This window comes from Ursus maritimus, unplaced genomic scaffold, assembly GCF_017311325.1.
Source record: "Ursus maritimus isolate PB19 unplaced genomic scaffold, ASM1731132v1 scaffold_11, whole genome shotgun sequence".
NCBI classification, from domain to species: domain Eukaryota; kingdom Metazoa; phylum Chordata; class Mammalia; order Carnivora; family Ursidae; genus Ursus; species Ursus maritimus.
Genome location: NW_024423453.1, coordinates 46,853,838 through 46,867,334, shown reverse-complemented (window position 1 = coordinate 46,867,334; position 13,497 = coordinate 46,853,838). Strand labels below are relative to the sequence as shown.

General features: G+C 38.3%; 1 protein-coding gene across 2 annotated transcripts in view; it reads right to left on the bottom strand.

The window, feature by feature from the left end:
• The window catches only part of RAPGEF2 (Rap guanine nucleotide exchange factor 2), a 229,864-nt gene that overhangs the window by 156,211 nt on the left and 60,156 nt on the right, over nt 1-13,497 (bottom strand). For both annotated transcript variants that reach the window (XM_040626406.1, XM_040626407.1), the window contains exon 2: nt 3,939-4,009. In XM_040626406.1, the coding sequence (XP_040482340.1) occupies nt 3,939-4,009 (71 nt within the window). The remainder of the gene's footprint in view (nt 1-3,938; nt 4,010-13,497) is intronic.

Genomic DNA, 13,497 nt, shown 5'->3' with positions numbered 1-13,497 from the left:
CTCCATTCTTGGCCCTGTAACTTATGTCACTGTCATTAACTACAGCAGAGCCACCATGGCTGCCATCGTTTTGTGCTGGAAGGAGACAGACCAATCCCTAAGCATGCCTGGTACACTGATGGTTCAGCAAGGGGCAAACCCCGCACCTGGAGAGCCACCGCCATCCAACTCTCAACTGAAAGTATTTGGATAGACTCTAGCACTAGACACAGTAGTCAATGGGCCAAACTGTGAGCAGCATGGGTGGTGCTGCTCCACGAGCCTACCCCCACTGTTACACGCACAGACAGCTGGACAGTCTACAAAGAACTGACCATGTGGGTTCTCCAATGGAAGGTACAAGATTGGATGGTGGCAGAGCACCCACGCTGGGGCAACATGTGGAAGGACATACTCCAGCAATTATGAGGTATGAGCATCACTGTTTACCATGTAGATGCACACACGCGGCATGCACCCCACCTGGTAATCACAAGCTGGTGAGCTGGCCCACAGCTGCCTCCTAGAAGATATGTCAGCAGAAGGTGTTACCCCCTGGCTACACAAGAAGACAGGACATCAAGGACAACAGACCTTCTGGGCCGTTGCTAAGAACTGGGGCTAACTGCGGCGTTACAAAGACATTGTAACCATCTGCTAACAATGCTCAACCCGTGCCGCGGAACAACCACGACCTTTGCCAAGAGACACTGGACAGACAGCACAGGAGTGGCACCCCATTCAGAGATGGCAGACTGACTACATCAGACCCCTGCCCCTCTCTTATGGCTGCTGTTACACTTTGATGCGTACTGACACTTACTCAGGGCTCCTGCAAGTCTACCCCAGTAAGTGTGCTGCACAGAAGGCTACCATCCTCGGTCTGGAATAGTCGTGTGCTGCCTATGGGGTACCACTGACATTGACAGCAACCAAGGCTCCCACTTTACAGGACATGAAGTGCGAGAGTGGGCCAACACTCAAGACATCCACTGGCATTTCCATCTACCATACAATCCCACTGCACCTGGCCAACTCAGAGCATCTCCTTTGTAATAAGGAGTGACTAGATGGCAGGCTTTGAGCTCCTTGGAATGCTGGCCATGGAAGGAGGAGAAGGGCTACAAGACAGCTGCTAGACTAAGTTGCTACGCTATAAAAACTTGCTGCCTGTGGATCCCAGAAGCAGGTGTTTTGTCCAGTCTGCTGTTCCTGGATTCCCCGTATGTAAGTTCCCTCAATAAACGTATGTCTCAATCACTGCTTCTGGGTCTTTTTTTCAGCATCACCAGACTATCACCTACCCTTGGTTTAGAGTCTTCTGGGGTTCGGCCACACACCATGCTGAACACACTAACATCTGAATAAAACAACACTGACCCGTTTACTTAAAACGTGTCTGCCTCACCAGGAATATAAGCTTCATGACAGCAGAGGCTTGGTCTACTTGAATGTATCACCATGGCTTATGTCAGTGTCCAGCACATAGTAGGCACACAATCAATGACTGTTGACTGAATAAATAAATTTAACCAGTGCCCTCAGAAAATCATGACAAAATCTTCTATAAGACAAATAAATGGGGAAGTACTAAAATAAATAAATAAATGGGAAAAGTACCAAAACTGGTCATCTTTGAACATCGCTGGAGGATGTTTTACAAAAAGCACATTGATACTCCCTGAATTCCTCGAGAATATACTAAGCATAACTTAGTTGTTTCTTAATGATCTAAAACTGCTTATATAACAATAGGTACACTTATCCGTAATGCTAAAGAATACATATTTCAGCAGGCTCTTATTTCCAACACTGAGTGGGTCCAGACAGTTACTCTGCTTTTTCAGATTTTTGGGCTCCTCTCCTAACGATAGCATCCTCTGCCTTTTTTGGCAAATATGCCACTTCTCATCCATGTGGATTCAGGGAGTAAACATTATAAAAATAAAGGTGTGTTGAAAAATTTATAGTTTTTAAGTGAAGATCTGAAAACCTATGCACTGCATAGAATATGTGATCTTACAGCAATATAGTCAGTAACTGCGTGCCGATTAACGCTCAGAATCACTTTACTGCTTGCACATGGGTGGCCACAATAACACTCAAAGCTGAAGTTTTCGAATAAATGAAAGCCTCTGCTGTCCCTCGTAGAAGACTAATGTTCTATTACCCAACACCGAATAAACAAACTTTCAAAGTCCTGATGAAGTGCTGCTGTTTCTTTTCTAAAACTGGAAAACTCTATTATGTGCAAGTCTTAACTGTTCTCTGTTAATCCCAGGGATAAAACTTTCCTGTATAAAATTCAAAGAAAATAAATTATCTAAATAAGATATATTTTTCCAAAAATGGTAGCTATTGTAAAGCAGTTTATCCAAGCCATTGTATTTATCTGTACCTCTTTTTTTTTGTTATTAACCATGTTGGTATCTTGATCTTGTTCTAAAAAAGGACTGAAGTGAGTTTCAGCTGGTATTTTCCATAAATATCAGAAACAAATGATTTTCAACATAAGCAGAATAAGATAAACATCTTAAAGTTCCCTCCCTGTAAGCTCATGCCAACAAACAAAACTGTATAGTCTCCAAAACAGACTTTCTAAAGTATAAATAGACTAAGCTATACCACTGAATTAATCAGTTATTTCTACCCAAAATTTCCCTTTGAAACTGGAAAATTAGTGGTTCTAAAGCCGGGTGATAGATTTATGGGACTTCATCATTCTATTTACTTTTGTAGTTTTGAAAATTTCCATAAGAAGTATTAAAATTTTCCTTGTTCTACTGCACAGAGTCCTTGTTACCTAAATAATTTTATAACCACATCTACCATAGATATACATTATATGATCAATATATGTAAATATTTAAATATTAGCCACGTGTGGTTTTATACACACATGGGAATGTGCCATTTATATTTGCTTATTAAATAATTCCATTTGCACTTGCAGATTCACTGCATTCAATCAAACAGATGGTGCTACAATTTTTTCTTAGGGTGGTTGTCACCAAAAAACATAAAATGAAAGTTAGACACTTTAAAAATTATTCCTACGTTAATTTGAGCCATCTTCTAAATTCCCAATGGTTTTGCCCTTTCCAATAGAACTTGAATTTTTAAACACTTAACCTGCAATCTACTTTAATTTAAATGATTTTCATTAAAAATTAAATTTTAGAGGTAGTCAATCCTCTTGACGCTTTTTTCAATTAACAACCAAATACGAAATTGACATGCTCGCAAATTAATTAGTGTTTAAAGAGTAAAGGGAAAATACATAGAAAAAGTATTCCTTTAGTAATTAAAACTGCTGGTATCAAAACTAGGTACAGTTGGAGGAAACAAACCTTCTCTATGTCCTTGCTGGTGTTTATATATAATCCATCTTCCCAAAGTCCTTTATATTCTGTTCCAGTTAAGACAAAATCACTGGATTGTAAGTTTTTGTTCTTTTAATATAGCCCAGAAAACCATAATTAAGTTTACTCTATCGCTGTAGAATAGAACCAATAAGATTTTACATGTGTTTCCCAAAAAAGAGCAGTTAACTTAATGCAATAAATATATTCCATACAAAGACCTTAAACATACTAAAATAATGAACCTAATTGTTCTTTGAATGGTTAAAAACATTCTGGTTTCTTATTTTTTCTAAATGCTAAAATGTAAATCTTTGTTCGCCAGGAGAGCAAATAACACTCCTTTTGGGGTATTCACCAAGTAGTGTTTATTTCTTTAGATGAGGGGGGACAGGGAGTGGGATATGGAGGAAGAGAGGATATCGCTATGGTAGAAATGTCAAAAAATTCTTATATGGATGTAAAACTTACAAGGCCAAGGACAGAGGCTGGATGAGGCAGAGTTTTCATAAGTTATCTTTAATCCTACTCTTAACCATAATAAATGATCATATGAAATTCCAGCATCCCGTTATTAGTCATCATAAAATGACTTACCTAAGTTGGTGCTCTCTCAAGTTTGATAAGGCTTCCATACCATGTAAATAGGAATATACTATTTCCAGATCCTGTTTGAAAAGAAAAATAGAAAATATTAGATTTGTCAGGAAAAAGCAGGAAAAATCAAGAGGAAAGCTAAATCGTACAAATGTCATCCATTTAATCACCTTGGGGGTATATACAAGGATATTAAAATACAAAATAAATTGGCTTAAACTTACGAAAATAAGCATTTTAAGAAACATGAAAAATTACTGATTTTTTAAAAAGATTTTATTTATTTTGAGACAAGAGGGCACGTGCATGCATGGGGTGGGGGGAAAATCTGAAGGGACTCCTGTGAGGAACCTGGAGCCCCATTTCAGGGCTCAATCCCACCATTATGAGATCATGACCTGAGCCAAAACTAGGAGTCTGATGCTAAACTGAGCCACCAGGTGCCCCTATGCTTTTTGTTTTAAAGTAAGATTTCTATTGAGAGATAATCCACATTCTATAATTTTTGTTTTTTTTTTTTTCAGGAGACCACACTGGCACTGGGCCGTGGCATAGAACCCAGCAGAGGCCATGTGCATGACCCTCTGCTGCCTTCTGGGCTCTGATACCCACCGCACCCTCTTCACCCCAGAGGAAGAGCAATAGGAAGAGGGCGTAGGTGGGGCATTCCAAAAAAAAAAAAAAAAGCCAGCTGAAACTATAGTAAGGACTGCATTGAGTGGATAGATCAATTCAGGTAACACTGCCATGTTAACAACATGTAGTCTTCTAATCCACGACAGGGGATGTTTTGCCATTTACTCAGGTCTTCCTTAATTTCTTTCAACAATGTTTTATACTTTTCAGGACACAACTCTTATACTACTTGGGTTCAACTTAATCCTCTCTTTTTAAGATTTTACTTAATTATTTGTCGGAGAGAGACAGAGCACAAGCAGGGGGAGGGGCAGGCAGAGGGAGAAGCAGACTCCCTACTGAACAGGGAGCCCGACGCAGGGCTCAATCTCAGGACCCTGGAATCATGACATGAGCCGAAGACACTTAACTGACGAGCCACCCAGGCATCCTTTAATCCTTTCTTTTAATTAAGAGAAAAATTCTGTAGCTTTAGGAACCTTTCTAAACAATTCAAACTATATGTGCAATTAAATTTCATATATTAAGGGCACATATAAGGGATAGTGGTAACAACTAGATAAGAAATTTGACACCTTAAGAGGATACTGAGGAGGTTTTCAGCCTTAAACATTTCAGTGTAGTCCTTAAACAGTACTGTGATGTGAAAAGGGGGAAAAAACCTTACTTACAACTTTAAATTGTCCCAATTTAAAATTTATCAATATTAGAAATTTAAAGTGCCACCCTCTGGTGATCAACTTTCAGATAAACTGATGGTCTTTAACTTATCCATCCATGGTCCTTGTTATTTCCCACAAGTCTCTTAAAAGCTATTTAAAGACTGAAATCTAAAACTGGACCCTATAAATTCAATACAAATAAGAAAGCTGAAACAAAACCTTTCCCACCATCTAGTTAACAAAGTTTGCATTCCTAAAGCTAATAAATTCCTTCTTTAGAAGCAATCAGACTCCAATCATAATATTCTATTTGCATGTAGGGAAAATCAATAAAATGTCCTATAATTAATGAGTTTTCTTTAATAGCTATCATTAAAGCTTTTCTGGACAATCCTAAAGTTCACATTCTATTTTAGATATTATAAGTATGTGTGCCACTTGCAGTCATAAAATAGTATGGAAAGACTGCCCCCCATTTCTGAAGAGTTTATACTCTGAATTTAATACTAAAGTCTTATTTATTTTTCACTGAATTACCTATCAACCTTGGGTTAAAACCTGCCCAAGGCCTAAAACACTCTTATGTAAGCAAACAGAAAAGACTATTCACATTCATTTAATACTCATCAAGCAAATAAATTTACAATGATAAAAAAAGGTACACTGGGAAAGCAGTAGAAAGAAATAAAAATTTTTTAAAGCTAGAGAAGGGAGAAGTCTAAAAAAAAAAAAAAAACATGATAGAAGCAAGAATTTGGAAGCTTAGAAATAGAATGGAGGGGAAAAAAACACCCGTAAGCCTTAAAAGACAATAGGTCTTAAAAATAACTGTCTTGGTCAAACAAACCCAGCAAAATCAAAGTAAAAGAGCATATCCCTTAACGAAATGGCACTTTATTAATCTGCTGCCTTATAACATTGTAGAGTTTCATAGTTGTGCAGAGGTCACCTTCCTAAGTTACATCACACCTAGTATATGTGTCAGTACTGATGCAAGAACTTTGAGCATGACTGAATAGCCTATAGGATTATATAAAATATATTTAAGGACAATAACTACGTTATTTATCTTAAGACAATATGTATAATTGTAACTTGCAAATTAAATAAGATTGTTTATTAGTTTAAAAAAATATAGAGAACAATGGTGTATTCTCCCCTACAAGTCACCAACGTAAGTAAATAGGTCAGAAAGCTGTCACGGAGCTGCATTATAAAACTCTGAGTGTGAAGGAAAGGGACTGCATTACATCACCACTGCATGACCAAATCCGTATGTATGTCACTGCATAAATAAGACATCTGCAGCTCACATAATCATGATGTTTTCTGGGGAATAAGTTTAAACACGTGTCACTCAAGCAATACACAATCAGGGAATCCTATGCAACTGTTTCATGTACTTCACATATCTAACTAGACCATAAACTTCTTGAATTGAATTCAACTCTTGAAATGAATTCAATGATTATGTCCAAAGTTTCTTCTATTACTCTTAGAATAAGTCATCTCAAAAGAAACTTACTTTAAGTGGTTTATGCCATAAAGAGCTTATAAACTCAAGGAGCAGACATCATTATTCTAAATGAAGCTGTTAAATGGAAGGCAATATTATCTAGCTTGAATTAGATGACTTTACAGATACATTCTATCTAAACTAGAGATCTCTTAGTTGTAACTAACGGAAGGAATAGTAAGAAATGATGTCTAGATGGCAGCAACAGGCAAGTGTAATGTTTCACTATCCAACATGAACACAACCCTCACAGATTTGGGCAGGTAGGAAAAGCAGAAAAGCTTTGGAAAAGGCATCAGGAAATCTCTCCTCCTGACTCGGCGGAATGAAAGAACATTGACTAGAGATAAGCAGAAGAAATGGAAGCTAAAGGAATAAGGACTCTGGCTAAGCTCTTCAATAAAGAGCCTAGCGGCCAAATATTAGGTTTAGCGATGATTAGGGATTTCAAGTAAGGTAAATAACACTGAAAGGCAAAAAGGAAGGCAAGCTTTCTTATCCTTTCCTAGGAGTAAAACGGACCAAGCAATATTTTGAAATAGGCAAGTATGGCATTTTGAATCTTCCTATGCATTTTTTTCTACCCTCTCCCCAGCTGTCCAGTGATCTTATATTACCCCAAACCTCATTCTGAGGCACCAATGCCCTGGTCTAAAAATTAAAATTAAATCTGAACACAAATGCAGCGGTGAGTGATCAGTGGGGGCCCTTGAATCTTCCATGGGGAGCTGTCTGCTTCCGTTTGCATTTCCATAGTCCAAACAAATCTGCAAATGTACAAGATTTCAGGCAGCACAACCAAGAGAAATGAAAAATATCAGCAGAGTAAGGGAAGAGATGGGGGGGGGGCATGAGAGGCCAGGTGAAGCAACCCAACTCTGCCCAGGAACCCACTTCCACCCCTCCTTCCTTGTCCTTAGAGGTCACCCCTAACTGCTCAGCCTTCACTTTTCACCTGTAAGCCTTCACCCCTCGTTTTCCCCTTAATAGTTGGTCTTTATTAAAATAATCTATAAATCGTCATGGAATTGCCTTTACCCAGAAAAGATACAAAAAGGCAAAAGGATGAGGTGCTGAGGAAGATTAGCTCCTCAAACCAGCCTGAAATCTGCCAACCTCAGTGAAAAGCAGATATGCTCCCTGCATCACAGAGCAAGGGCTTTCTCCTCAGATAAACAAGGAAATGCGTGACCTTCGGGGAGTTAGATTCTTGGATTATAAATTTTTTTCTTTTCTTTTTTTTTTTTAAGATTTTATTTATTTATTTGACAGAGAGAGAGACAGCCTGCGAGAGAGGGAACACAAGCAGGGGGAGTGGGAGAGGAAGAAGCAGGCCCACAGCGGAGGAGCCTGATGCGGGGCTCGATCCCGCAATGCCGGGATCACGCCCCAAGCCAAAGGCAGACGCTTCACGACTGAGCCACCCAGGCGCCCCTATAAATTTCTTTTTCTATACAAACAAGAGACATTCACAGACTGAAGTTACATTTCAACAAACTTGATTCCAGGAAAACAAATGCTGGAGCATTAATTCACCTGAAATTTCCCACCTGACATTTCTGTCAAGAAACTATGACATGCAAACTGAGAATTCCCCAACTGCATCTCCCAAGACAAATACAATCCACGTGACCGTTGCTATTCTAAAGGATCCTTAAAAAATGTAAGCCATTTTCCCCCCAAATTTTTCTGGTCTTGAAGACAAACAGGAACACGTTGCTCTAACCAGGAAGCAGCATTTTTGGGAACAATAAGCTTTTCCTTCTACCCCAGGAAGGACATCCTTTTTTCAAAAATAGATGCTATTTGAAAGGAGACTGAGTGACTGTAAAAACACTGCAGCCCAGTAGACAAGAATACTGACAGGCCGATTGGAATGCAGCTTTCCATGAAAAGAAAAGCAAACAAACTTTTCCCCCAAACATAAACCACATATCAAAACCCAAAAGCATTCTCTAATTGTTCACAACCTAACCAACCCTCCTGCTCAGAGTCTATGAACACAGCACAGCTCTAATAGTAAAGAAGTCAGGGGGAAAGTTTTCTGCATCTTGGGCTCTTGCTCTAATTTCTCCTTAGAGATTCATTCGAAATATCATTGGCCTCATAGCAAATCTATAATGCATTTAAAACTCGCTTTTAATTTCATTTGTTCACCAGCATCGGGGATTCACCAACAACTTACAGTATATTTTAATACAATCTTTGGAGATCTGAGAAAAGAGAAGTAAGATACCTCTAACTCTTTTCCCACAATTAGTGTTGTGTGCTTCTTCCTCCTTTCTTCTAGAGACTCTTTGTAAACAATAGGGGAGGCGGTATTTTGCACTGCACTATGAGAAAAAATATATGCGTCTTTCTCCTTTAAAAGGAGTTTTATATATGAAGCTATGTATTTTTTTTTAAGATTTTATGTTTAAGTAATCTCTATACCCAACGTGGGGCTCAAACTCACAACCTGGAGATCAAGAGTCACAAGCTCCATAGTCTGAGCCAGTCAGATTACCCATGAAGCTATGTATTTAAACCATAATCAGTAAGGTGGCCAAAGGGTATCTCTCCAGTTATAAGATAAATTAAAAAAAAAAAAAAAGGGAAGGTTGATTCCTTTAAAAAGACTTTATCTCAATCATCAAAGAAACGAAGGCCAAGATTATGCTACAATTAGGAGGCCTACGGAGACCCAAGGGGTAAATGCCTACAGAATTAAACATAAGGAGAAAGAGAAAGGAGTACCTTGTTTAAGTGGCATCAGTCTCAGCACCAGAAACTATACGGATGCCAATTTATTCTCCCTTGCAAAGACAAAAAGGTTAATTTATCCTTGTAGGCCAAAGATCACCAGGAATTAGAGAGCTATGTCTTGAACATTATTAGTAAGGAGGGTAAAAGCTAGAATATTCAAGGCTCAAACTCAAGTGCATAGCCAAATGGGGAAGTGGGCAGAAGGGTGAGAAGCCTGAAAGTTTCTCTGTGTCTGCTGATAGGGCGGTAAAGCTGAAAAGTTTTATTTGGAAGATTCTCCATTTTCATACACTAAAACACATAAAACAATTATCCCAAGAAGAATATTGGAAAGAACGCAGGTTTGGGTGTCAAATGGGGCAGAGTTCACATCCTCATCCCCATCACTGCCAAGACATGTGACTCTGGGTGTCTTACAGAGACTATATTTGCAAAACAAAGTAAATAATATCTACTTGGCTAAGCTGTATGACTAACATGATATATAATTTCAAAACAACACTTTGCACATACAGACCCTTGGAAACTAGCAGCTGATTTTATTACTCATGAGACTGGAATACAAGCACATAGTAATGCTAAGAATATAAAATTTAAAATATTCCTGAAATCATATACATCAGAATTTTTACAAATTAATGCATCCTTTTCATATGTATCTCTATCTTAAAAAAATAAAGTCAAATGAATTATTTATAAAATTTTAAAGGGTCCCTTAAGTTGTCTGCTTTATAAATCCCAATTTTTGTACCACATTTGGGGGGGCAGAAGATGCCTATTAGCCTCAGAGCATCCACCTGTGTACCGTTTCATGCACATCCCATTCAAACCTCCTGCTTCCAAAGCCCCCCAGGAGGGCTTCTGGATAAAGCCCAAACACCAACAATCTCTTGCACCCTTTTCATACAAATGACCAACAATCTTTGGGTCCAGTCTAACAAAGTCCCTCTCACCCTAGTGAAAGGCATGTTTCCCAGACCCCATTTTGCACAGGCAGTGCGGGCTTCCTCTTTGAGCCACTAAATATCCTACTGCTTGTGCCACTCACATGTGGCCCTTCACGTGTATTCTGTGTGGCCATCTGACTTTCAAGCATTTGCATTTTATCTCCTCAACTAGAGAATCAGCACTTTGAACAAAGTTACGCTGTTCTCTTTTATACCTTTTTCTAATCTATCAGCAGACTGTGGATGCACTAGATGCTAAGAAAGGAAAGGGAAACCTTCCAGCGGGGGTGCTGGTACACAAGACCTTAAGGAGAATTCTCCTGAGAATAGCAGTGAACGAAGAAAAGGGAGAAAACATATTTCCTAACTTGGTTTTCAGAGCTGTGGGAAATACCTACCTGTAGAGTCTGAGACAATTCTGTAAAGGACCACAAGGTGGCAGACGGAACCATCAGTCCATGTCCATCAGCCACACACTTAAGAGTTTTGAGTGTTTTAAAGCACTCCTTAAGATCATCTGAGAAAATTCAAGTTCTTTTTCCCGTGCCCGTAATGAAAAGGGGGTAGGGGAAGGGAGACAAATCCATCAGAACACCTATTAAAATCACTTAATTCTAAGCATCCCTGGTAGGGAACAATCTTATTTTAAGGCAGCTTCCCCATCCCACGTGTCATAGTAAACCAACAGAGCATTTAAAACAACAATGTCAAATCACAACACCGCTGAGGTGTATTGTGCCACCCAAGTCCTTCATATCCCAGAGTTACACCATCACACACTTCAGGAAAAAAATCCATAGTGGAGTATATGATTTTCAGTAAAATTCTTAAATATGTTCTTAACAGCAATTTCAACTTTAAATCCAATGAAGACTGTTTCTGAGCTTACTAATTTATACCTGAAAGGAAACAATCTCCCAGAGTGGTAATTTCCTTCAAATTTACATATCAAAATCCAAGAAAATGATATTACTGGTCATCTTTGACACAGCCTGGAAATATTTCTCCAGCTTGGTTTTTCAGCTTTATATCTTCACAAGACACATGCATAAGGAATTCTGAAAGTAAAAGGTACAAATTCAAGCTACTCTGTTTGTCTAAAATTTCCTCGGGTGTTTTCTACTGAAGAAGGCATCACTCATATCTTTAAAAAAGAGAGAGAGTTTTTGAACAGTTGCTAAATTTGAGACAAAAGTAGTTATAAAGTCATTCCCTCCTGAATGAACCATGACAATTACAAGACAGACATCTAGGTTCAACAAAACACACCCTTTTCCCAAGACTCCTCTACTTTAAGCTGGTGTCAGGCAGTCTTGAGAGCAGTTACATTTCAGGGGAGATGAGCTGAAGAAGGCAGAAAAGTACTTCATAAATTCTAAGAGAGACATGAAGTCTTGCAGCCTATCCTCACTCGCAATGAGTTTCCCTCTTACTGAAGAAAATGCGAGAGTTAAATCTATAGCAACAACAGACATCACAAGGCAACTTTTATGATTACTAAACGAGCAGTGTTATGTCGAACAACTTAGAATACATATTGTACTCTACGTTCGTTGTCATATACTAAGGGGGAAAAAATTCATCGAGCAATTAAGTTTCATTTGTGAAGATTAAAATTTCTCATTAGAAAAATCAACAATTTAGTTGTAACTAAAAACTCATCTTGTGCACAAATGAGAAAAATGTCAAGTGTCTAAATCAGTCCACGATGCCTGTTTTCAAGAGTCAGTAAAAGTATTTCCCCTTCAGAACAATGCATTACCACCAAGTTTACCGCTTCCCACAATTCACATCTCCTAGGCAGCAAAAACAAAATATATCTTCATTTCAAAGTCACTGTCTTACTTTAATTTCTCAGAGTAAAAAATTGTGTAGTCAAATTTTAATTTCACATGTACAGATTAACGCACTAGAAAATTATTTGCAGTAAATTCAACTCTAGCCTGGTTTTTGCTCTCCATGATTAAGCGAGCAGGTGGTGAATGACAACATTTTAAGTTAACATTTAAACATCTGATAAGAGCAACAATCAGAAGGTCAATCAGCTGGACACAGGTGTGCACACGCACAAACACGCACACATAAACACACAAACACACACCACTCTAATAAAATGATTCCTGGACTACCATTCAATTAAAAAAAAAAAATCAACCAAACAACTCCCTCCTCCCCAACTCTCCTCTAAACAACACAGTTAAAACCTACAACTTGGTGTTCAACTCATTTCCCACAGACAGTCTAGCTCGGGTAAACCTTGTAGGAATCTTGTTGAGTTGGGGTAGGCAGAGGGGAGCTGGCGTACAACACTCCACTGAACACAATCTCTGCAACAAGGGGCCCAAAGTCTACAAAAATCACCCTCAGGATGCCTCAAGTTTAAAATACCGACCTAACTAACGGTACTTATTTTGAATCGTTGACTGTACAAATATCAATATTCCTGCAGCAGTAGAGTTTAGACAGTCCTAGCATAATAAAAGCAAAGCAGAACAGGTCACCGAGGACACAGGCTCTTCATTGCGTCTTAGCAGAAAGGAAGAGCTTCTGAATGGAAGCAGGTTTAAATATAGAAAACTTCACTGCTGCCATTTTTCTAGGACAAAAGACAAAAATAATTTGACATCTGTTTTTCCCATCTTGAATGTTTTACTGAGGAGTCAACACCAATATTATACTTTTTCTCAAACTTTTCTATTTCTCAAGAGAACAGGAGAAGCAAATGAGAATATTCTACATATGTAATTAAAGACTTCCAACTATGTTAGTCAGAAATAAACTAGGTGCTAAAAAAAATTTTAGGTACTGCTCAAAATTCAGATCTGTCCATAAAAGGTAAGGTGGCATGAAGGGTTAAGTTTGACCATCTAACCAGATAAACACTTGATGGTGAGGTGAGGGCAGCAGTTACAGAAAAAGAAGTATATTATTCAATTTAAAAAAAGAATTAGAAATATATACATATAATATATATTATATATTACACACACATATATAAAATTCAAATCGAGTGTTCCACTACAAGGAACAGCAGGTCATACTTTCTGAAGCAT